General features: G+C 37.2%; 1 protein-coding gene across 1 annotated transcript in view; it reads left to right on the forward strand.

Annotated features, from left to right (window-relative positions):
- Positions 1–155: 155 nt before the first annotated feature.
- FERRY3 (FERRY endosomal RAB5 effector complex subunit 3) overlaps positions 156–22,880 on the forward strand; it is a 42,970-nt gene continuing 20,245 nt past the window's right edge. Inside the window, exons 1-6 of the mRNA XM_080809986.1 lie at positions 156–256; positions 1,870–2,064; positions 3,768–3,913; positions 15,112–15,293; positions 19,582–19,681; positions 19,782–19,903. Coding sequence (XP_080666112.1) covers positions 1,887–2,064; positions 3,768–3,913; positions 15,112–15,293; positions 19,582–19,681; positions 19,782–19,903 — 728 coding nt within the window. The 5' untranslated portion in view covers positions 156–256; positions 1,870–1,886. The remainder of the gene's footprint in view (positions 257–1,869; positions 2,065–3,767; positions 3,914–15,111; positions 15,294–19,581; positions 19,682–19,781; positions 19,904–22,880) is intronic.

A 22,880-nucleotide genomic window follows, 5' to 3' on the forward strand; every position in this document is an offset into this window, starting at 1 on the left:
AATCAGTAGAAATACAGTAAAAATACACGTTCTTACGTTTTTTAATGATTAAATTGAGGTAGGATGGAAAAAGGGGGCACTTAGGCCGAGGAATTTTCTACAGAGTGTTGGGAAAGAGGAAAAGGCATGGGCGAATCTGCTGAAGCGGATCTGTTGGCTGTAAAAACAAATGGATAAGTCAGCTGATGTTCCCTGTGCTCCAGCTCACTGACAGCTCGGAGTGTGCGTGCGTTCGGCTCAGGACTTCGGAACTCGGGTAGGTGAGCCCAGCACCAAGGGCGAGAAAGATCTTTGGAACTGCAACCGCTTAACGGAGAGGGTGTTGTCCTCATTCGGCAAGAGCTTCTCGTGCCGGCAGCTTGCGGTCCCTTTCCTGCCTCAGAACCTGCACTCTGTTGGCGGCAGGATCCCATCCCAATTTTGTCCGGAAAACCTTCCTTGATTTTACCCCTGCTAAAAATAAATAAAATAAAATAAAACTGGGGAGAGAAAACTAAAGTTTCAGTTTGTTGAAACATAGTAAGTTTATATGTTGAACCGTTGAAAACCGGAGCTAATGGTTTTGTCGATCGAAAATACTGAATCTAAACAAGATTAGATCATAACCCACTTATTCCTAACTTTCAGTTCCCTTTTACAGTGTTCCCTTACTGCCTTTGTCTTCATCATGTATACTCAATCAGTAACCTATGATTTTTAAATTACTACGGTATTAGAGAACTTTTATTATTATTACTAGCCTTCTCCTAGCCTGTCGATCATCTTGTTTGTCAGATGCTTCGTATTTATTACTCGGTTAATCCTTATGACAATCTTACAAATGTAAAGACTACCCGGTGCCCATCTAAGCTGAGACCTGAAAAATGAGTAGTTATCCAAGAAAAAAAGCAGTAAGAGTGCTCTAGGCAAAGAAAAATCATTCAAAAAGGTTGGAAGTGGAAAGAGAGGTTTGGTATTAAAAAGAGCTTAATATGACAGGAAAATGGTTTGTGAATTTGTGTGTTGAGGATGAGGGGTTGCAGGTGCTGGGGAGGAAGTGTGGAAATAGAAACATTGTGTACTGGGTGAAGGCATTTGAATTTTATCCTGAGAGCAATGGAATATGATCAAAAAGTTTTAAGTAGATGAGCAACATGATCACATAGGCACTTTGGAAAGATCACTGTAACTTCAGCGTGGAGAATACTGTGAAAACTGATTTGATGGTGAAAAGTGTAGAGATGGAGTCTACTAAGGAGGCTGATAATAAATCCTTAATCGATATTGATTCTTACTCTTTGTGGCCAGAATTTCATCTTTTTGAAAAGTGTCCAATTTACCTTTTGGGATATACTGTACTTTTTTTTTGGTATATCTTTTTCTCACATGGAAATCTTCCTAACACATCTTTCTTGCATCCATATCCAATAAGATCTCATACTCACAGCATCCAAGATCTTCAAGATCACTTCTTGGTCCCTGATCTGTTTCTTTGACTTTGTATTCACCAGTTATTTCATAAACTCTCTATCTATCCACCTAGTCATCTCTTCCTAAAAATCTTCTCTGCTCTTCTCTCCATGTTCTCTCTCTATTATTGAGAACCCTGCCTAGGTATGCAAAATACTTTATGGGCATAATGGGGTTTTTTTTCCTAAGTGAAGTTCAAAAGGAACTTTTTTCATTAAAAAAAAAGAAGCACTTCATTTTCTTCATGAAGATTAAAATGCAGGGAAGAAGGTAGGAAAACCGAGAATAATTAGCTTTGAGTCACACAAACAAAATCACTGAGTCGTGGAACATTTTCTTAGAAGTGGTACAACAATAACGAAACATGATTTTTATGGACTTATAATCTGCTGGGTTTTTGTTTGTTTGTTTGTTCTATAGAAATCTTGCCAAAGAAGATGAAGAAAAGCAGAGAAAGATTCTGCAACACAGAGAGGGAATTTGTATATAAATTCAAAGTAGGAAGTCAGTGCTTAGAACTGAGGGTGCCTCTCAAATTTCCTGTTCAAGAGAATGCCAGTCATTTACACGGGCGTCTGATGCTGCTGCACAGTTTACCATGCTTTATAGAAAAAGGTGAGAACCGATTTTGTAAAGGTTTATCTATTTATTTTAGAGAGAGAGACACAATGAGCATGTGGGGGTGGGGCAGGAGCAGAGGGGGAGAATCTTCAAGCTGATTCCCCACTGAGCATGGAGCCCAGCACTGGGCTTGATCTCATGACCCATGAGATCATGACCTGAGCCAAAATCAAGAGTCAGACACTTAACCAACTGAGCTAGTGAGGCACCCTGAGGACTGATTTTTTTAATACCACTTTATTATTTTTGGATAGTCTCTTTCCTTAGACATTTCATATTAGAAAGCTTAAGCCTGAGAAGCTTGAAACAGCAGATGTGTTTAATTGCTTCCTAGAATAAAAAGGTTCCTCAGGCCTTTGTTTTATTGAATTTTTTTCTATAACCCTTGTGGTCGTTTACTAGGTAATTTAGTATAAAAATTAAATTATAGGGGCACCAGGGCAACTTGGCCGGTTAAGCGTCTGACTCTTGATCCCACCTCAGGTCTTGATCTCAGGTTGTGAGTTCATGCCCCATGTTAAAAAAAATTTTTAAATAAATGAAAAATTAGTTACAAGGTTTGGGTTAGAATGCTTACTCTCTTAATTTAGTTGGGTGGATTCATTTCAGTTATCACTAATTATGATATTAAAGAATTGCGTTGCTAAATGCATTGCCTTTTTAATGATCTGGTCCTCTATTCCAGAGATGTCATGGAAGGGAAGCAATACTAATCTTTGAATAACTATTGCTTACCTAAATTAATTTCATAAGGTCATCTGTATTAAATCATTTGTAAAAGGTCTCTGTGTTCTATCTCGCAAGTGATAAAAACATTTGAAGCTGAGAATATGTTAGGTCATAGAGTTGTAATGGAATCTTGGAACTTTTTAACACAATCTCATTGTACAAATAAGGAAACTGGTACATTGAAAAGTTAAATTATTTGCCTAAGGCAGCGGTTCCCAAAGGTTGTTCCTTGATCAGAAGCTACAGCATCCCTTGGAACCTTGTTAGAAATGCACATTCTTGGGCCTCACCCCATTCTTTCAGAATCAGACACTCTGGGGGTGGCATGTAGAAATCTATTTCAGTAAGCCCTCCAGGGAATTCTGATGCATGCTAAAAACTGAGAACCATGGGTCTAAGGTTACAAACATAGTGACAGAGCCAAAACCAGAACACAAATATCCTGATTTCTATCCCTGTGCTCTTTCCATTATATCATCTCTAAGTAGTGTTGCTAAAACTGGAATTATAGATCATCCCAATTAAATCCATTTAATAAGCTAATCATCCAGTTTCTCTTTCAAATTCAAAGAATGTAACTCTATATATAGGAAGCTTTTTTATTTAAATACAATAACCTTCAGACCCTGAAAATCTGTAGATTTTTCTTTTTCAGTTTTTCAGTTTCTTTTTCAGATTTTTCTTTTCAGTTTCAAACTGAAAAATCAGACTTAAGAAAGTAATGTTTTAAAATTAGTGTCAAGGTTATACATAAGAGTTTTAACCATTCTCAATGCAATAACCTGTAATAGTAAAGAAAAATAATTGTGAAACTAGTCAAATGATCCCCAAACTAATTTTATTTTATTTAGACATTCAGTTAAGGATACAAGCTTGATAAAATTTCACATTGGAAGACCTAGCCAGGTAAAATGTTCCCTCTTTATGTTGGGATTTTCCAATGTTGGCATTTCTTATCCCTGTTACAGACTTAAAAGAAGCTCTGAGCCAGTTTATAGAAGAAGAATCCCTCAGGGATTATGACAGCGACGCTGAAGCATCCCTGGAAGCTGTGAAATCAGGTGAAGTGGATTTGCATCAGCTAGCCAGTTCATGGGCCAAAGCTTATGCTGAGGTAAGAAAATAGATCAGATTGTGAATTTCAGGGATATTCTGGACTTCAATGAAGCTTTTAAATTGCTAAAGTAATAGTGATACAGTTGTGGAATCCTTTTTTCTCAACATACAAGACTTTATTCCATAATATATGATCTGTATTGATGTTCATGTGCTTCCTTCCTATATGAGGGTAAGCACCAGATACTTTATGTAATGTCTTTGTAAAAGGGAAGCGACTTTTGTATTTCTAACCAGGACAGGGTTGGCAGATTTAGCAATTAAAAATACAGGGCACTCAAATCCCAAAGAATGAATTTTTTTTTTAGTATAAGTATATCCCACATATAAATTTTACTTAGAATAAAATTTATTCTTTTCTTATATGAAATTCTAATTTAACCAGGTGACCTGTATCATCTGGAAACCTTAAACTAGCAGTAGTGGTTCATTTTAAGCTTTTACTTTTGTCCTCTCACTTATCCTCACTGTTGTTGTTGCCTTTTTTTTTTTTTTTTAAGAGATAGAGCAAACTGGCGTGAGTGAGGGTAGGGGGGCAGAGGGAGAGAGAGAATCTTAAGCAGGCTGCATGCTCAGTGCGCAGCCCGATGCAGGGCTTGATCTTACAACCCTGAGATCATGATCTGAGCCGAAATCAAGAGTCAGTCACTAACCGACTGAGCCACCCAGGTGCTTCCTCACTGTTATTTTTATAGTTACATAATGTCATCATTTTTCTATTTAAGTAATATATCTTATTTCATAAAGTCTAAGATGCCATCAATCATAACACACACCATTATTTTATCTACTACTGAGGTAGAACACCACCACCAATTAAACAATGATAGAATACCAAGATACCATCAGTACAAGATGCATTCTGATTTCTCAGAATTGTAATGTGAAGAAATATGGACATATAACGGTGAACGAGATAGACACAAAATGAAATTTACATTTGAGTTAGAGAGCCAGAAACAAAACTACACAAACAGACAAATTTGATAATTGCAAGCTATAATGAGTGAATTACATCCCACTTTAAGCAACTCGGTCTATGAGAATTTAAAAATCAATTTTATGGGGTCATATTTTGTTGTTCAAAGCAGTTTCCTTCATGCCTATTAAGGTTTTCTAGTATATTTTAAAAAGATGACACTATTTACATGTATTATTTTAAATATTAAGAACACAGTTGTATTAAAAAAGATACGCCTATAATAATTATTATTTAAAGAAACCACATCTTTCTGCTGATGAAAAAGAACATAAGATGTAGTAAAAGAATAATTCTACTTAATTTATTCAAGTAGTATTTTTTTGTACATCTAAAATGGGTTGGGTACACAGTTGAGAATAAGTCTTTGCCTTCAAGGAGCTTATGATCTGTGGGAGGAGACAAAGAAGTCTGTAGCCAGTAACACTGTGCAGTTAGTGTTGGGATCAGGGTAAATACCTGGGAGCATGTAGAGAAGGTGGGGGAGGAAGAGTGCCCAAGAGTTCCTGAAGAAAGCAATCAACCCCTCTTCTAGGATTGCTACTGGTTTGATACAAAATCTGGAAGCAGAGCCTCTTCCAGCCCTGATTTGGTGTAACCAAAGAGACAACTTCCCAAATGTTAGGTCAGTGACTGGTTAGGTGTTTAAGTTGATATTATTATAAAAAAATAATTACCATATTCTCTAATTTATGGTTTTCCTTATTCTTCTGCATATTAGCCATTCTAAAAATAGGAATTTGACTATCTTCCAGATTAATGATCGTAACAATAGTAATAATGATAATATTAATATAACAAAATAAAAACACTTTATATGTATTCATTTATTCACAAGAGTACGGATTTACAGTGAATTAAAATCAATAAGCCTCCATAAAGCAAGTAATCTGTTCTCACCCTCTGCAAATTTAGGAGATTCATAGCACCCCGTATTACATAGAGTTCAGCTCTCTAGCAATGCCAGGATTCTAGAAGTATAGTTGCTTGTTTGTTTTTAAAGAATTAAGGAAAGAAAGAGCAAAGAAGCTAATTCTAAAAGTAAAAAAACGGAAATCTTGACTGTCAGGAAAAAAACTGAGAGGACCCAAATACTCTTATACCCATTGGGTGTATTCAGGCTATGAAAATTATAAAAGCTGAACAGCTAGTACAAGCTCAAGAAATGTAGGAATCAGCAACTAAAAAGAAGGAGTTAAAAAGGAAAAAGAAACTATGTTGCAGGTCACCAAAAGGCCAGCAGAGATTAGAAGCTGCAGCCTTGCAGAGATCAGAAGAATCCAAGTATGATGAGCCCCAGAAAGGGGGCTACCACATGGCTGCAGTGTATGGGTAAACAGTATTACAGTCACCTGAGAAGGATAATGGGACCATCAGTAAAAAGGTGAAAGAGCATAATGTTTACAGTAATATCGATGACCTTGGTTTTGAAGGAAGGAGCTCCATTTACTATAAATGGACTTAGCAGATATTTCAGATGCTAATATATTTAAATCATGAAACTTTTGCCTTCACCACCTTTTAACAAAGATCTTCTAAAAATGTAGTACAGGGGTGCCTGGCCAGCTCAGTAGGAGGAGTGTGCAGCTCTTGACCTCAGACTCCTGAGGACCCCGAATCATTGTTATAAATATAAGTGATGATACCTTTAGGTGATACAGTGAGGTGCAGCTCCAAGGAAGGATGTCTGTCCCATTCTGCAGAGATGTACCGAATATCCTGCTGTTATGTAAGGAATTTCCATTGTGGAGGACCATTGCCCCCTGACAACAGAGCTGTACTTCAATGGATATACCTGCCTGGTAGCAGAGGTTCTGAGGGCCTACTAAAGTGTGTCTGACTGTGAATCCCTGCTGTGTGGAGGAATTCTCTTTTCTTCCGTGTTTCCTTTTCTTGCCTACTGTCGTAGGTTCTACGTTTTCAGCCTCTAAAAACCTTTTACGGGGGGCACCTGGGTGGCTCAGTGGGTTAAGCCTCTGCCTTCGGCTCAGGTCATGATCTCAGGGTCCTGGGATCGAGCCCCACATTGGGCTCTCTGCTCAGCGGGGAGCATGCTTCCCCCTCTCTCCTGCTTGTAATCTCTGCTTGTGATCTCTGTCTGTCAAATAAATAAATAAAATCTTTAAAAAAAAACAAAATAAAATAAAAACCTTTTACGGTTTTTTCCTAATCACTGCTATGTCTTTGCTATTGCACTAATTTTTTAAAATTATGAGAAGTAAGCTTGGCTAGATGAGGAAAGCTAAACAGAGCCAACTGTTGGCAAAATTGTGAAGTTGACTTTGTATTTTTGGTGGTGCCCCATGTTCCATTTCAGTGTTGTCTTCTCAAGTCTCTGTATTCATCCATTCATCAAATGTGAACTGAGCTTCTGTTAGGCATCAGATATTGTGTTAGGCAATTGGGGATAAGCAGAAAGAAAATAGACACAGTTTTTACCTTCATAAAATTTACAGACTGACAAATATTTTAAATTGAGTGCCGTGGGGGTCCTGGGTGGCTCAGTTGGTTAAGCATCTCCCTTCAGCTCAGGTCATGATCTCATGTCCTGGGATCGACCCCCATGTGGGGCTCCCTGCTCAGCGGGGAGCCTGCTTCTCCCTCTCCCTCTGCCCCTCCCCCCACTCATGCACTCTCTTTCTTTCAAGTGAATAAACAAAATATTTTTAAAAAATTAAATTAAGTGCAATGAATGTGATAAGTGCTATGGTACAGGACAGTGCAAGGAGAGCACAAAGCTGGAGAACTTCAGAAAAGCTTTCCACAGGAAAGAGAAAGTGAGTTGAGGCCTGAAAGATTAGTTGGAAATAGGTGGGTGGAAGGTGTGTGGTGGGAGAGGAGAGAAATAATATCCTAGGTAAGGGGTATAAATATAAAGGTCTGGAGGTGAGAGAGCCTATGGCACATTAGAAAAACTGAAAGTTGTTCAATGGCTAAGAAAGAGAGTTGCAAGCCATCTTGCATTGTCTTTATGCCGAAGGTAATGAGCAGCTTTAGAAGAGTTTGGAGAGAAGTAAGATGATCCTTTTTGCACTTCAGGAATATCAGTTCAGTGCATTAGTGTGAAGAGTTTATCCTGCAAGGGAGAAATGCTGGAATAAGTTAGAAGACTGTTGTAGTTAGGGAAGAAATTATGAAAGCTTAGTCTAGAATAATGGTAGTTAAAATGGTAGATAAAGAGAAAATACCAAAGACTTTCCATTCATATGTTTGTTTATTCAGCAAACACTGTGTGTGGATCCTGTACCAGGCATTGGGGATGTATCAACATAACAAATCTGGTCCTTATTCTCATGTAATGTTAGTGAAGAAGACACTTAATAAGTCTGCAAATTACAACTTTAAAAATGTTATTAAGGAGGGGCACCTGGGTGGCTCAGTGGGTTAAAGCCTCTGCCTTCGGCTCAGGTCATGATCCCAGGGTCCTGGGATCGAGCCCCATATCGGGCTCTCTGCTCAGCAGGAAGCCTGCTTCCTCCTCTCTCTCTGCCTGCCTCTCTGCCTGCTTGTGCTCTCTGTCTGTCAAATAAATAAATAAAATCTTAAAAAAAAAAAAAATGTTATTAAGGAAATAAGTAGGGTGCTGTCATGGAGAGCCATGAAGGGGGTGAGGTAGGTTGGGAGAACCTAATTTGTATAGGATTAGAGAACTCTTCTCTAAGGTGGTAATATTTAAGCTAAGACTTGAAAGATAAAATACCACTTGGCTCAGATTTCTGGCTTGGACAACTGAGGGAATGGTGGAATGGTGGCTCCCTCACTTGAGCTCCCTTCACCTGAGAAGCAAGTTACAGCATAAAAATGATGGATCTAGTTTATACCCTTTAAATGGGAAGTGCCTACAAGAGGCACCTATGTGGAGATGTCTCATAAGCACTTAGCTGTGTACACCTGGCACTCAGGAAAGATGATTGGATTGGAGGCGTGGTTATGGGAGTCGTTCGTACATAGATAAATTTTGAAGTCATGGGATGAATGAAATTGCCCGGTGTGACTATATAGGAGGAAAAGAGTGCATGCCTGTGCAGAATCTTGATGAAACCCTGCATTATAGTTGTCTGTTGACTTACCTGTATCTCCTGCTTGTGTAGATAGGTGCCTGGAAATGTTTAGTGTATTCTCTATTATAGCTGTGGTACCCAGTGCCTGAAAATAACAGTGCTTTGGTATGGGTTGGATAGATGGGATAAGTAGATGGCAAAAAAAAAAAAAAAAGATAAATGAATATACAAATAAATGAACACACTAACACTTAAGGGATGAGCAGAGGAAGAAGAATCTGCAAAGGGAAGAGAGGAATTGGCCCAGGAAGTAGAAAGAAGAGAGATTTTGGCTTCATGAAAGTTGAGAAAAAAGAGGTGCCACGAAGGAGGAAATAGCTCATAATGTCAAATGCTGCTGAGAAAATGAAGTGAGGAAAAGACTCAAAAAATATCCATTGGGTTTATCAAGTAATCTTTATCTGTGGCAAGATCAGTTTTAATGGATTGGTGGGGCTGAAACTAGATTTCAGTGACTTTAAGAATGTGTGGGAGGGTGGAAATAGAATGAGTACAGACAACTCAAGAAGCTTGGTTGCATAGAGAAGAAGGATGAGACACTTGCAAAATGAAAACACAAGGTCAGAGGTTTGTTTACGATGGTACCAATGAAGACTAGAAGGGATAGAATCCAGAACTCAGGGAATTAATCCTGACTGGGAGGAGGGACATTTCTCCTGTTTTGGCAGAAAGGAAGAAGAAAAGGGTGGATACAGATTTGAAAATTGTACTGCTTTAGTAGCAGGAAGCTGAGGACATTTTCTTCTAACTTCTTCTACTTTATCTGGGAAATAAAGAACAGGCCACATGTTTAGATGAGGTGGGGAACTAATGACACAATTGGATATCTGAGGAGAGAACTGACCAGAAAAAGATAGGATTGCCAGGCATCATTCAAGGGAAACATTAGAGTAGCACCAATCTGTCACCATAAACTTCACAGTTTTGTGCTTTTTTTCAGCTGCAGTGTTCTACAGTCTGATTTCAGGCATAGAGAAGAGGAATATGAGTTTTGTTAGGTGGGCAAGAGAAAGAATATCAGTCCTGGGGGTTGAGGATTTTGGCAAGACAATGTTTCAATGCTGGACCATTCTCTAAACAGCAAAGAGAAGAAAGTGAAGCTGGGCTGGACCTAATGGCTGATAAAATATGAGAAAGTAAAAGGGTCTATGCAGTGGAGATCCTGATGATTTAAAGAACCAATTGCCTGGGAGTAATTGAATGTGAATCTTGGTTAGAGGTTATAGTCAGAGACTGAATGTTTCGATTTTGGAGGCTAAGCTATTCCTGGGGATGATGCAGAATGGGGTTTTAAGGAGGAGTAGAGAACTTAGTAAAGATAAGTTCTGAGGAGCAAGAGGCAGGGCATTGGATTGGTTTATCTACATGGGCATCCAGGTAACCCAGGCTGATGACAGGAGGTGGAAAGGACAGGAAGTCTGTGAACTCAGGGCCAAAGCTTTATGCAGGAAGGTGGAAGTGGAAAAGTAATGGCCTGGACATTAAACAGTTTTCTCTCTGCAGGCCTTTACTCAGTGCCCCCATTCCCCTCAGCTATCACAGTTCCCTTCCTAGTATCCTCTATCCTGAATGGATGGCATGAGTTAGGTTAGGGAAAAACTCTGTTTAGCGCTTCTTGTGTAGGTAGTTTCTACCTATTCATAAGGCTTGCTCTAGGCCAAGTTTTAAATTGATGCTGCCAGTTATTAGTTAGCTTATCTGGTACTATGTATGGTCAGGCAGATCGCTATGATCTCTCAGAGCTCCTGCCTACAAAGTTTGAGCATGAACCTGAAGTGAATTTTGAACTGAGCTTAAGTCACATGGTCTATTTATAATTCCTAGAGCAGTTATCAGAATGTGCTTTTGTGACTTCAAGATCAAAAGCTTCTGCACAGCAAAGGAAACAGTCAACAAAACAAAGAGGCAGCCCACGGAATGGGAGAAGATATTCGCAAATGACACTACAGACAAAGGTCTGATATCTAAGATCTATAAAGAACTCCTCAAACTCAACACACACAAAACAGATACTCATGTCAAAAAATGGGCAGAAGACATGAACAGACACTTCTCCAAAGAAGATATACAAATGGCTAACAGACACATGAAAAAATGTTCATCATCATTAGCCATCAGGGAGATTCAAATCAAAACCACATTGAGACACCACCTTACACCAGTTAGAACGGCCAAAGTCAAAAAGAGAGTAAACAACAAATGTTGGAAGGATGTGGAGAAAGGGGAACCCTCTTACACTGTTGGTGGGAATGCAAATTGGTGTAGCCACTTTGGAAAAACAGTGTGGAGATTCCTTAAGAAATTAAAAATAGAGCTACCCTATGACCCTGGAATTGCACTACTGAGTATTTACCCCAAAGATACAGATGTAGTGAAAAGAAGGGCCATCTGTACCCCAATGTTTATAGCAGCAATGGCCACAGTCACCAAACTGTGGGAAGAGCCAAGATGCCCTTCAACAGACAAATGGATAAAAAAGATATGGTCCATATATACAATGGAATATTATGCCTCCATCAGAAGGGATGAATACCCAACCTTTGTAACAACATGGATGGTACTGGAGGAGATTATGCTGAGTGAAATAAGTCAAGCAGAGAGAGTCAATTATCATATGATTTCACTTACTTGTGGAACATAAGGAATGACACGGAGGACATTAGGAGATGGAGAGGAGAAGTGAGTTGGGGAAAACTGGAGGATGAGACAAACCATGAGAGACTGTGGACTCTGAGAAACAAACAGGGTTTTAGAGGGGAGGGGGAAGGGGTTGGGTGAGCCTGGTGGTGGGTATTAAGGAGGGCATGTATTGCATGGAGCCCTGGGTGTGGTGCATAAACAATGAATCTTGGGACACTGAAAAAATAAAATTAAAAAAAAAAAGAATGTACTTTCAAGTTTTCAGAGGCATCAGAGCAGATGAAATCCATGTTCAAGATTCAGCTAGTCACCTTAAACTCTTCCCTCCTGATCTGGCAACTGGTTGAAGTATAAGTGAAAGAAAACAAGGGGGAAAAGCTTACCTATTGAGTGACTGGGGTCAAGATACCTATTTCTGGGATATGTCTGCTTGCTTAATTTTTAGGTAAATTATTACTCTGAGTTATGTCATCATCAATTACAGTTTTTATTTTCATTGGTAAGAAAAGGGAAGAATTCAGATTGTTCTTTTTTTACAGGTGTATGTCTACAAAGATCAGTAATGGAAAAAACATTGAATTCTTTGTGTCATTTCCACTTTTGCTGTTAAATTGTATAATCTTTGACAAAGGACTACTCAGCCAGTTTTCTCGCCTATAAAAGCATTGTGTCTGTCTGATGTATTGACAGATCCCAGGTCCTATGGACAGCATCTGTACCTCCCCAGATGGATGTGTGTATATTTCCTTGGGTGGATCTGTGTGTGTGTTGAGGGTATCCTCATTTTGCCTCTCCCCATGTTTCTTTTTTTCTTGTTTATCAGTGTTTACTCAGTCCCTTATCATTTTTTTTTTTAATTTCTTTTCAGCGTAACAGTATTCATTGTTTTTGCACCACACCCAGTGCTCCATGCAATACGTGCCCTCCTTAATACCCACCACCTGGCTCCCACAACCTCCCACCCTCCGCCCCTTCAAAACCCTCAGGTTGTTTTTCAGAGCCCATAGTCTCTCATGGTTCACCTCCCCTTCCAGTTTCCCTCAACTCCTTTCTCCTCTCCATCTCCCCATGTCCTCCATGTTATTTGTTATGCTCCATCAATAAGTGAAACCATATGATAATTGACTCTCTCTGCTTGACTTATTTCACTCAGCATAATCTCTTCCAGTCCCATCCATGTTGCTACAAAAGTTGGGTATCCATCCTTTCTGATGGAGGCATAATACTCCATAGTGTATATGGACCACATCTTCCTTATCCATTCATCCATTGAAGGGCATCTTGGTTCTTTCCACAGTTTGGCAACCGTGGCCATTGCTGCTATAAACATTGGGGTACAGAACGCCCTTCTTTTCACTACATCTGTATCTTTGGGGTAAATACCCAGTAGTGCAATTCCAGGGTCATAGGGAAGCTCTATTTTTAATTTCTTGAGGAATCTCCACACTGTTCTCCAAAGTGGCTGCACCAACTTGCATTCCCACCAACAGTATAAGAGGGTTCCCCTTTCTCCACATCCTCTCCAACACATGTTGTTTCCTGTCTTGCTAATTTTGGCCGTTCTAACTGGTGTAAGGTGGTGTCTCAATGTGGTTTTAATTTGAATCTCCCTAATGGCTAGTGATGATGAACATTTTTTCATGTGTCTGATAGCCATTTGTATGTCTTCATTGCAGAAGTGTCTGTTCATATCTTCTGCCCATTTTTTGATATGATTATCTGTTTTGTGAGTGTTGAGTTTGAGAAGTTCTTTATAGATCCTGGATATCAACCTTTTGTCTGTACTGTCATTTGCATATATCTTCTCCCATTCCATGGGTTGCCTCTTTGTTTTGTTGACTGTTTCCTTTGCTGTGCAGAAGCTTTTGATCTTGATGAAGTCCCAAAAGTTCATTTTCGCTTCTGTTTCCTTTGCCTTTGGAGACATATCTTGAAAGAAGTTGCTGTGGCTGATATCAAAGAGGTGACTGCCTATGTTCTCCTCTAGGATCTGATGGATTCCTGTCTCACGTTGAGGTTTTTTATCCATTTCGAGTTTATCTTTGTGTACGGTGTAAGAGAGTGATCAAGTTTCATTCTTCTACATATAGCTGTCCAATTTTCCCAGCACCATTTATTGAAGAGACTGTCTTTTTTCCACTGGATATTTTTTCCTGCTTTGTCAAAGATTATTTGACCACAGAGTTGAGGGTCCATATCTGGGCTCTCCACTCTGTTCCACTGGTCTATGTGTCTTTTTTCATGCCAGTACCATGCTGTCTTGGTGATCACAGCTTTGTAGTAAAGCTTGAAATCAGTTAATGTGATGCCGCCAGTTTTATTTTTGTTTTTCAACATTTCCTTAGCAATTAGGGGTCTCTTCTGATTCCATACAAATTTTAGGATTATTTACTCCAGCTCTTTGAAAAATACCGGTGGAATTTTGATCGGAATGGCATTAAAAGTATAGATTGCTCTAGGCAGTATAGACATTTTAACAATGTTTATTCTTCCGATCCAAGAGCATGGAATGGTCTTCCATCTTTTTGTGTCTTCTTCATTTTCTTTCATGAGTGTTCTGTAGTTCCTCGAGTACAGATCCTTTACCTCTTTGGTTAGGTTTATTCCCAGGTATCTTATGGTTCTTGGTGCTATAGTAAATGGAATCGATTCTCTAATTTCCCTTTCTGTATTAAAAGCATTTCAAGAAGAAAGCAGAATGCTAGAAAAAGTCAGAATAATTGAGTAGGTTTATCTTTTTCTTAAGATTTTACTTATTTATTTGACAGAGGGAGAGAGAGATCACAAGTAGGCAGAGAGGCAGACAAAGAGAGAGGGAGAAACAGGCTCCCTGCTGAGCAGAAAGCCCCATGTGGGGCTCGATCCCAGGACCCTGGGATCATGACCTGAGCCAAAGGCAGAGGCTTTAACCCACTGAGCCACCCAGGCACGCTGTGTGGATTTATCTTGATGTAAAATCCTACACATGAATTGGGTTTTCAGGGCTATTGCATCACTAAACATTTGAGTACATATGTAACCTCATTTTCTAAATGTATATCCTAAAAACCTTTTTTTAGCAATGTATTTTTAATAATGAGAAGCTTTTTTGTAATTATAATAATATAATATAAAGAAAATTAAGGTTATCAGAAATCCCACATTCCTGAAATAGCCACCATTAGCATTTTGTTGATCATCGCTGTGTGTGTGTGTGTGTGTTATTTTACAGAAATGAGATCATAGCACCCTTAATTTTTTTTAATTATGGACACTTCCTATCCTTTCCTCCATATTAGCACCCCCTCTTCATCCCTACCTCCAGGTAATTCATATTACAACTTAGTTTATATCTTTCCATATTTTTTGTATACTCAAATAATCCTATATAACCTATATCTACACATATATAAATAGAAGGTCTCAGTCCATTGTCTGATGTACAAAAAAAGATTCATACTATATGTACTACCCTAGTAGTATAGTAAATGAAAATGCCGTGTCATGATTTGAGAATGTCTGTATGTCATCTTGTAGACCACGTTAGAGCACGCAAGGCCTGAAGAGCCCAGCTGGGATGAAGATTTTGCTGATGTGTACCATGACCTAATCCATTCTCCGGCCTCTGAAACTCTCCTAAATTTGGAACATAATTACTTTGTTAGTATCTCAGAACTGATCGGCGAAAGAGATGTGGAGCTGAAAAAATTACGAGAGAGGTATTTCAAATTTCTTGCACTATCATGATTAAATGTCACATTGTCAGATATGATGGCTGCGGAACAATTGGTTTTCATTTTAATTGTAAAATCAGAGAACAAAATAGAAAAAGGTTCTCTAATTTTAAAAATTAATTTTCTTGTGTGTTTCAGTCTGTAATTTCAACTAGGAAGTCATCATAGGCTTATAAAATTTCTCAAGTGACTTACCTGAATAAGTTATGGTGGCTTTATATGTTATTTCTAAGTTCCAGGCACTGCGCAAGGAGCTTTAGATGATGTCTTAGCCCTGTTCAGGCTGCTATAACAAAACACCATAGACTGGGTGGTTTAAACAAGAGAAATTTCTTTCTCCCAGTTCTGAAGGCTAGATAGTTCAAGATCAATGTGCTGGCAGATTTGGTTTCTGGAAGACCCATCTCCTGGCTTATACAAAGTGCCTTCTCAGTGTGCGCTCCCATGGCTTTTCCTCAGGGTGTGGTCCTAGTGCATCCCTTCTGGAGAGAGAGCTCTAGATACTAATTCCACCATGAGGGCTCCAACCTCATGACTTTCTCTACACCCAGTGACCTCCAAAAGCCCCACCTCTGAATATCAGCACACTGGGGATTTAGGTTTCAACATACAAATTTGTGGGGACACAAACATGCAGTCCATAACAGATGCCCTATCTCATTTGATTCTTACCATGACCCTACTATTATGAGCCCCTTTTACAGGTGAGGAAAATGAGGCTTAAATAAGTTAAATAACTTGTCTAAGGACAAGGTGGAATTTGAAGTCGTAGCTCCACTCCAGAGTTCTTAACCACTGTACCATGCTCTCTCCCTGCCATTACTAAGTTCATGGTCTCTTTAAGTGCATTTTTAAAGCTTATTTACATGAGGGAAAAAATGGCACTAGTATTAGTCCAGGACGTTTTAATTAGATTTTAATTCATTGTGTACAGTATTGCAAACAGTCCTTTTGTGATTCATTTTTTTCCTCCAGAGTAAGTAAAAATTGCTAGCATTATTTATTTTAAAGCATCACTTTCCAGATTGCTTCCTAGCAATTCTATAAAATGTAATAATAATCAGGATAAGCTTCTTCTAGATAATCTATTTTAATCTAGCAGAATCTAATAACATTTATTACCTTGCAAATACTCATTTAAGACTTTAGGTACATGGCTTTAAGATAATGTTTTGAGTGGCTGATGTGAAATTTCTTTGATTGTGAAAGTATATTAGGACCAAATCACATGTATTTTTTGTGGCTGACGTGATAGTCTATCCCAAAGTAGTAAATTTAAAATGATGTACCGGTTTGCTCCTGGCTCTCATTTGCTTTACATTAGAAAATGCTGAGACCAGCAAGATGAGAATAATCTGTTATCTTGAGGGTTGTCATAGCTAGGGAAATTTAAAATGCAAAAATTATGAGCAAATGGATTTAGTCATTTTTTCCTGAGAAATATGCTTCTGCGTATCAGATCAGCATTTTCACTATATTGCATAGATTTATACATTTTCATAACAATTCTATTCCTCTCAACCTTTTATTTTCCTATCTAGTAGAATATTAGAGCATTCCCGGTCAGAAAGAACTTGATGTTTTGACATCTGTCACTCCGTATGGGTTTAGCTTTGCTGATGAGCTACCCTGAGGCAGTTTATTCCTTTCTAGGTGGGACACCTGCAGTACAGGTAGTTGCCACCAGGTAAAGAGTTGAAGCTGTAACCCTGAGGGAGACAAAAATTTGATTTTTTTTTTTTTTAGTCCTTTATTATGTAGGCGGTAGAACTGTGAATATATTTTTAGAATAAGAATGAAATATAGGTTAGCTTTATATAAATATATGGAAGTATAACTACCTAACACTTACTACTTTCTGTTGAACTTCATTTATTTGAGTTTTCCTACCAAAGCGTCAAATAATATAACCTTCAGCTCATTCTGAATCTACTCCTGAATCTCGAGTTTTCTGGGACTGTCCTCATTCTGCTTATTTAGATATATTGAAAAATTCCTAGCTTGGCTGTCTGGAGTCCATATTAGTAGCCACGACTAGTACTTTCATTTAGCTGGTGAGCTACTCTGAATAGTGCCCATTTTGCCACCTACTCACTACACCTCACAGAAAACTCTGCATCTGGCCATCAATATTCTATAATTGTTCTTTTTTTCTAAATCAAAAGAAGATTCCTTATTGCATGTGATTCTTCACCTTTTGGGAAGCTGCATTAACTTACTAATTATCTGCATTTACTGGTACTTCATAATTTTCTTTCTATCGGAATAGCTTTTTAGCAGGAGTTTATTTGGGTTTATGTTATTTTTTGAAATGTCCTTTGGCCAAATCTCTTGATGGGGTTTTGTTTTGTTTTGCTTTCTTTGTAAACATAATATTTAAATACATTTTTTTGACAACAGTTTGTAGTTTATTCTCCACATACCCAAACTGTTAGCTTGAAAGGGAAAGGTAAGTTAGGTTCCTCTTGAGGTAGGTGATTGTTGTAAAGGTGAACAGTACAACCTAAGGCAAGTTGGAATTCACTGATAGCCATAGAAGCTCACCCAATTCATTTACCCAATGCATAAGCAGAAGTGACAAATTGTCTTAGTTCTCTTTTCATTTTAATTCCACTTTGCATCTTTAAAAGACAGTTTCTTAGCACAGTATAATCATTGTTTGCTGTTTTGTTCTGTTACAGCAGACTTTTATAATCGTTTTTTCTAAGTGTCTTCAAGATAATATTCAGGTTGTTAGAATTGTCACACCTGACATATTGAGCCAATATCTAGTTAGACAGAACTAGAAATATAATAAAATTTCCTTTGATCTTAATCTGAGAAAATTGTATCTTTAGCTCTTGCATTTCTGACACATTTAGGATGAAATAAATGTTCATGCAGTTTCCTTTGTTGAATTATTGATTAATCTTTTTTTCCTCACTGTTAATTTACTACGTTAGCAAACCAGATTTAAGATATAAACGTTTAAAGATACTCATTTATTGATATTTAAAGATACTGAATCTTTAAAACTTAAAAATGGCAATGATACGTTTTATCCACTAGAGGGAACATGTGTAATGTAAAATATTAATCTATTTATATCAAAGTTTGTATTTATAACTCTGTTGCCATTATTTCTTCTTTAATTAAAAATTGTACTTGCAAGCACCTGGCCCCCAATGGATATTAGAAGTTAATGGGGTCACCCTTATTAGAATTAAGTGAGGACGAAATGGTACTGAATATTTAATACTAGGAGGTAAATACAGAAATGTATAACATATAAATGACTTTTATTTATCACACACGTATAAGTATCTTAGTCAGTTGTTATAAGTAAGGATAAATTCTCTTTTAAGAGCAATTAGTATAATTAGACTGATAGTAAAATCCTTTTCATTTATATCTTTATTTCATTCTTTTCCCATCTGTTTGAAATACATTTTAGAACAAACTTTTTAAATACATTTATATTAGAGGATAATTTTTTAATTTGAAAATTTTTAAGAACTTATTTATTAAAATATATAGAAAAGACAACAAACTGTAGGTGTACAATTCAGTAAAGTTTTTATGAAGTAAGCACACCCATCATCACTCAGCATAAGAAATGGAATATTTCCAGCACTGCAGAAGGCTCCCTCGGGCCTTCTTGTCACAGCCCATCCCTCCCACAAATAATTGGTATCTGAACTTCTAATACCAGTGATTAGCTTTTCCTGTGGGAAAACCATGTTTAATTTCTGCACAAAGAATGTAAGACCAAAACATATCTTTAGAATGTATTTTATATTCCTCTGTAAAGAGAACTTTGTGATTTAATACCAGTTTGATTCTGAGAACCTAACTGATATCTTCAGGTGATAACTGTAAGCTAACTTTCAAAGCTTGAAGTCACTTTAACTCTTGTGCATATAAGTAGAAAATGTAAAGCTGGAGTCAGAGTGTCTTCTTTAAGGAAATCTGCAGATGAAAAAGGAGTCTAGTTTCAAGCATTAGTCATGGAAATTGAAAGATCGCCTAGATTTTGACCGCTTTCACTTTTGTGTTAAATTTAGATCAAGATCTAGCTGAACAAATGAAGCGTTATATGACATTATCATTATTCCCACATCCCCATTTCCAGGCCTTCAGAGTGCTTTCCAGGTATTACAGTTGCTTTTCCTGGACATCTTCTTATAAAAGAAAAAATTTTATTTTTACTTCGTGAAGCTTGTTCAGTGAATCTGGAGTGGCCATTCCCTTAAAGATATCATGAATATATCTGATCTGCTTATTTATGTTTTAGACAAGGCATTGAAATGGAAAAAGTGATGCAGGAATTGGGAAAATCACTGACAGATCAAGATGTAAATTCACTGGCTGCTCAGCATTTTGAATCCCAGCAAGTAAGTAAAGTACAATGATTTTTAGATACACAGTTACGTTTTCTTTCACTTATGTTTATTTAAAAAAAAAATGACCACTTGGTATACTCTCTCTTTTTAGGACTTAGAAAATAAATGGTCAAATGAATTAAAACAATCAACTGCCATCCAAAAGCAAGAATATCAGGAATGGGTGATAAAACTTCATCAAGACCTAAAAAACCCCAACAACAGCTCCCTCAGGTATTACCCATCTGTTGTTCTTATTAGATGAAAGTCCATTGTTAGGAAGAGTTCGTATGTATTATAAAATTGAATCTTTTAGTTGCAGCTATTTTTAAGTTACCAATGACCATCCAAGATAATTTTATACATCTAACACCTTTGGTATTATCTGGATTTGTGTGGGTTGTTTGGGAGGGGGGTTAATTGGTTGGCTTAAAATAGTGACTTACCCCCCTAGAACTTAGCTATAAATCTCTTAGGTGTGTATATCTAAATATCCCAAGTACAATCTTTTGTTTGTTTTCAGTTGGTTTCAGTTCAGTGCAATTAGCATTGGTTGAATGCATCTTTAATGCCAAGCACTCTCTAAGCAGAAAAACAAAGATGGCTACACATGTGGAGCTTATATTCTAGAGAGACTGACCTATAAATAAAATAATACTGTATAGAATGATATTTGCAGTCATAGAAGCATGTACAAGGTAGAAAAGGAGTGTATATACAGCTAATAAATCATTGAACACTACATCAAAAACTAATGATGTACTATATGTTGGCTAATTGAACTTAATTTTAAAGAAGAAGGAAAAGGAGTATAGAGGACTTCTGTAATTCATAACTTGTACAGTACCTGATGGCCTAAATGCTTTTTATTCATATGTTGCCCTAGAGCTTGACAGTGCTTATGTTATTTCCTGGGTATATACTCATATGTTTGAGAATTTCTTTCTTTCAAATCTTAAAGTATATTCAACTGAAAGTGTACTTAGTACAAATATGATAATCCTGTTTCCAACAGTTGCCTGGTATCTGCTCCAAACATTTAGAAATAGCATTTTATTTGTGTAATGTCAGTCTCCCCTGCTAGTCTTGCCTTGAAGACAAAAGCCATGTCTGTTTTTTCTACTGTTATACCCAGATCCTTGCCAAGTGTCTACCTCTTCACCACTGGCACATAAGACATGCTCAATAAATATTTATAGGATGGCGAGACAAATAGGCAGATGGATGAGTTATCATTTAGCTCTTTACCTGATATCTGTATCACCTCTTCTCCAAATACTATAATCTGTCATTTGCCTTATTTTCCCAAGGCAACACCTTAGAAATATTTGAACAATTTTTATGATTAGAAATGGGGTAACATCCTTGACACTAATATATTTGACTCTACTCCTCATTTCAATTAAATAATGAACAAGAAATTTTAAAAAATAATGAACATAATTCAAAGGGAGAGGTGGGCGGGAAGAAGTGTTGAGAGTATCTGTATCCTATAATATATAATGGTGTTTCTCAAACCGCTGGTTGCAGTCTGCTAGGACCATTCTAGATTCATTACTTTCCAGTCAGATGTTTAAAAATAGCAATAAAATGGAAAGGAATGAAATGGAATGGAACGGAGTATGGCAGAGTAGAATAAGGAAAAAATATGAGAGCACATCATGGATGAAGCTTTCTATAAATAAATGTGTGTATTAAGCCAGAATGTAAAGTATATACTGTATGTTTTGGTTAGAAATGTGGAGAGTCTGGTGATGGGCATTAAGGAGGACACATGATCTAATAAGAACCGAGTGTTATACTCAACTAATGAATCATTGAACACTACATCAAAAACTAATGATGTACTGTATGTTGGCTAATTGAACTTAAAAAAAAAAGAAAGAAATGCAGAGAGTCACAGATTTCAGGAAGCTGAGAATGCCCCTTGTTATAAAAATTATCTCTCGCTTTGCTGCTATAGTTTTAGAAATTCAATCTATAGAATCATTTCCACTGTGTACATATTGACCTCTAGCTGATGCTGCTTTTACAAACTAAGTATTCCTATGAAAAGATGTTTTAATGTGACTTTGTCAGTTTTACTTTTCTTTTAATAGCGGTTTCCTTGGGCAGCAGAAACTTGTTTTCAACTCAACTCCGTATAGAACAGGAAAAGGTTAAAAAAAAAGATGTGAATACATCAAAATGAACTTCATCTTTTTTTTATTCCTTTTATTTGACTTCTTAATTTTTATTTCTATCACTTCACTGATTTTTTAGTTTTTCCTAGAGTCAGCCTTGAAATTGATAAAAGTGGCATTTTATTTTTAGCCATTATTTTTGCTTTTTTTAAAAACATCAGGCCTACTGAAGGGTAAATTATGCAAATTAAAATTTACCTCTTTTAAGTTTTGATGGGTTTTGATGAACTTAACTGTCATGAAATCATCACTGCAATCAAGATATAGCATTTCATTTTTATATCTTTATAGCTCATTCCTTTCTCCTTCCCAGCTCCTGGCAACCTGCTCTGATTTCTGTCCCTGCAGTTTTGATTTCTTTTGGAATGTCTTATAAATAGAATCAAACTGTTCTGTAGCAGTTTGTGTCTTCTTTCTGTTATCAGAATGCTTTTGTGACTTATTCATGTTGTTTCATTTATGAATAGTTCTTTTCTTTTTATTACCCAGCAGTATTCAAAAACATTATAGTTAAGATTTATAGGCATTAGTTACGATGTATTATTTCATATATATTATATATAAGTAATGATGTCTACTATAAAATAAACTTATATATATCATATATGATGGTGTATAGTTTTATTTTTCTTTTTTTTTAAGATTTTATTTATTTATTTGACAAACAGATATCACAAGTAAGCAGAGAGGCAGGCAGAGAGAGAGAGAGGAGGAAGCAGGCTCCCTGCTGAGCAGAGAGCCCGATGTGAGGCTCGATCCCAGGACCCTGAGATCATGACCTGAGCCAAAGGTAGAGGCTTTAACCCACTGAGCCACCCAGGCACCCCTAGTTTCGTTTTTCTTATGATATCTTCATTTGGCTTTGACATCAGGGTAATGGTGGTATGATAAAATGAGTTGGTGGTCTGCTGATGAACCTGTCAAAGGAGTTGATATCTGTAATCATCAATCTGATATCATGTTTTTCTTTCTAGTACTTTAATTTCCTTTCTCCCTTTGCTTAAATTCCTTATGCGTCCTTGTGTGTT

Source organism: Martes martes (assembly GCF_963455335.1).
Source record: "Martes martes genome assembly, chromosome: 8".
Classification (NCBI taxonomy): Eukaryota; Metazoa; Chordata; class Mammalia; order Carnivora; family Mustelidae; genus Martes; species Martes martes.